This window comes from Hippocampus comes, unplaced genomic scaffold (genome assembly GCF_001891065.2).
Source record: "Hippocampus comes isolate QL1 unplaced genomic scaffold, H_comes_QL1_v1.1 scaffold2365, whole genome shotgun sequence".
NCBI lineage: Eukaryota > Metazoa > Chordata > Actinopteri > Syngnathiformes > Syngnathidae > Hippocampus > Hippocampus comes.
Window position 1 is genome coordinate 1 of NW_017807284.1, and position 2843 is coordinate 2843.

Consider the following 2843-nt stretch of genomic DNA (forward strand, 5'->3'; position numbering starts at 1 on the left):
CACACACACACACACGTTCAGAAATGAATGAAGCGCCCTTTCAAAATCTGCAGCATCTTATTGGCAATGCATTGAACGAATGGAATTCAAACCAACCTGAAGAGAGAGCGTCTTCTGAGTGTAGTTCGGGACATTCAGCTGTCTGCTAGTGGTCTCGCCCACGGGACAGCGTAGTACGACATGCTCCACAGGCAGGGGGCGCTCACCCACCCCTCGGATGGTAAAGACATGCTCCACCCCATTGTAGCTGTTATGCAAAGACAGCTTCCCCTGTCGGAGTAACGATTAGGACAAGTCCTGCGATCCATATCGGCAATTCAAAGAAAATGCACCTTTAAAATGGAAAGTGATTTGCTACGTCGCGTTCTGAGTCAAGTTCAAAGTAAAAATCCTGCCACAGTTTGGCTTCAGCCACGGGTGCTTCGACGCATGCAACCAGCAGGTAAATGAGCTCGTTTACTTTCTGGACCTGGATTTGTCACCTCCGCCATGTATTGGAACAAGTTTTATTTTTCTGCCAGTCACTATATGTCGCCAGCATAGAGAGACAAACAAAGATGCTTTATCGTAAAAAATATCATCATTTTCATACCCACTAGGCGGAACTGGATCATTTCATGGAGCATTTCTGGGAATCGCTGCCTTAAGCCTGGTTGCCACTCAATCAGAGGGCACAAATACATTCAGACAACTTTTCATACTGAAGTGTGCAAAATGGTGAAAAGCTTACATATTTAGAAATGAAGTACACAAAGAGGGAGGTAAAAGTAAGAAGACAAACCATGACAACGCATTGTGAAGTGGGATGGAAAGTGAGAGGGTAACAAGCTCTCGTCCCGGCTGGTACATTCAAAACGGTCGGGCCATAGAAGCCGTCGCCACACAAGTCAGCCTTTAAGGTCCAGTCTTGATGGGTCTCATTTTGCTGCAAGAAATGAGAACCGATGATCCACATACTTTTTCACTTCTTGGAAGTATACATTGCGATTATAAAGAAGGTTTAATAAATGAGTGCTGGATAAACAACTCACCAGAGGTATATCTTGTGTGACAGAATGCTGAGCGGGTGAACTAAAGTCCAAATGAACAGATCCTCCCTAAAGTAACCAATATTACAAAAAAATAAAATAAAAAAACATGTTTTTTTTTTCTTTCAGTTAACTAGTACCAAAATTAAAGTACAGTCATCGCTCAACTATCTTTGGAAGCTTTCCCCAGCTATTTGCTGAAACGCTCACCTCCTTGCGTTTTGCGTGTGCTTTTTGTTTGGTCTGAATTGCCCTAAGGTGCCACAAGATGCCCCCAAGGACTTCTTTAAAAGGATTTGGTTTTAAGGAACTATGATGGAGTGATAGATCTTGACTGAATGAAAAGCTTTGTATGTCTCGTGGAGGAGATAAATTGAGCCTGGGTCTTTGCCACATGGGCATGTACACATGCAATTCTGGCGCATTTGTCTGCAATCACATACTCCGTAAGCCGTTCCTTTTAAAGAGTAATATGAGTTTGGAATGACACTGTTTTGGGGGGTATATTTATGGTTTAAACCAAGGGTGTCAAACTAATTTTTGTCACGGGCCACTCTGGAGTAACGTCTTCCCTCGGAGGGCCGTTACGACAGTGAAACCGAATAAATGTTTAATCATCACATCGTATTATTACTTGCACAAATAATAAAAAAAAAATAAAAAAAAGACAGATTACTAGTTTTGTATTATTAGTCCACTATTTGTTTGCTATTTGTTCAATTATTATAGTATGAACCAACTCACAAAATGATTGCAAAATGTCACCGTTATTTTTTAGGTATGGCAATTTGAGATTTCGGTACAGATTTAAGCAAGGATCAAGTTGACACAGATGATTAGCTTTGGCCGGCCACATAAAATTACGTGGCGGGCCAGATTTGGCCCCTGGGCCTTGACTTTGACACCTGTGGCTTAAACTATTAGTATTGGTAATTAGAAAGATTTTTTGCAAGGGTGACAAGCGTGATTTTCGCTCTTTGGGGGGTGGGGGTCTTGGTCATACTGTAGTAGATAAACATTAAAATGTCAATGCTTTTCACACATTTGCATCAGCCTCCGACTACGTTAGTACGTACCAGTGAGGTGACCAGCGCCTCCATCAAGTAGACTCTGGTATCAAAGCAGGACCTCAGAATGATTTGACACGAGAACTGTCCCACGGAGTCCGCCGTGAACCGCAAGGGGATTTCCACACAATCGTGATCTATTCAAACAAACATTTCATGTATCTTTCAACCCGACTATGACAAGGGAAGTATTAAATCAAATGTCTGTGTAAAATAACAACTACATAGTGGTGTTAACTCACAGATAGGATCAGTTCAATCCACCGTATGCGCAATGTGCGTACCTGCAGGATTCTTCCATATGTTGGTGTCTTTCTTTAGAGGCATCGTCACAGTGCTGGGTACAGTAAAGTATCGAGGCAATGAAACCTCCACGCTGTACACGACCCCGTTTTTGTAGTCAACACCTCTCATTTGGCTCTAGACATGAGGTTAATCAGGATAGCGGATATTCAGTAGAGTGAAACGTTTCCCCTGCACCTCAAGAAGCAAATAATAGCCCTGTCAATCATGTTTCATCATCCTCCACAGGGTTCCCACTCTTCCACTTGCTTTTTATTTATGGAATTTTAAGGGCATTTGAGGGCTAATTTAGCCATTTGTTAAGGACTTTTCTCCATTCAGCAGGGAATTCACGGTGGATTTAATGCCCGCTCGGCAATATGCGGGCTGAACAGAAAGCCACATCTCGCTGAGCTGGTGTTCAAATCATCGCTGCCAAAGGAAGGGCACATCTTTATTTTTAGGG

At 42.6% G+C, this 2843-nt stretch overlaps 1 protein-coding gene across 1 annotated transcript; it reads right to left on the reverse strand.

The window, feature by feature from the left end:
* Positions 1-96: 96 nt before the first annotated feature.
* Positions 97-2511, reverse strand: LOC109508181 (cilia- and flagella-associated protein 47-like; the record flags this gene model as incomplete). Its single annotated transcript, XM_019858060.1, has 5 exons — positions 2380-2511; positions 2105-2232; positions 1032-1097; positions 782-925; positions 97-270 (listed from the first exon to the last, which is right to left on the reverse strand). Coding segments are annotated over exons 1-5 (642 nt in total), but the record flags the coding sequence as incomplete, so codon positions are not given.
* Positions 2512-2843: the final 332 nt, after the last annotated feature.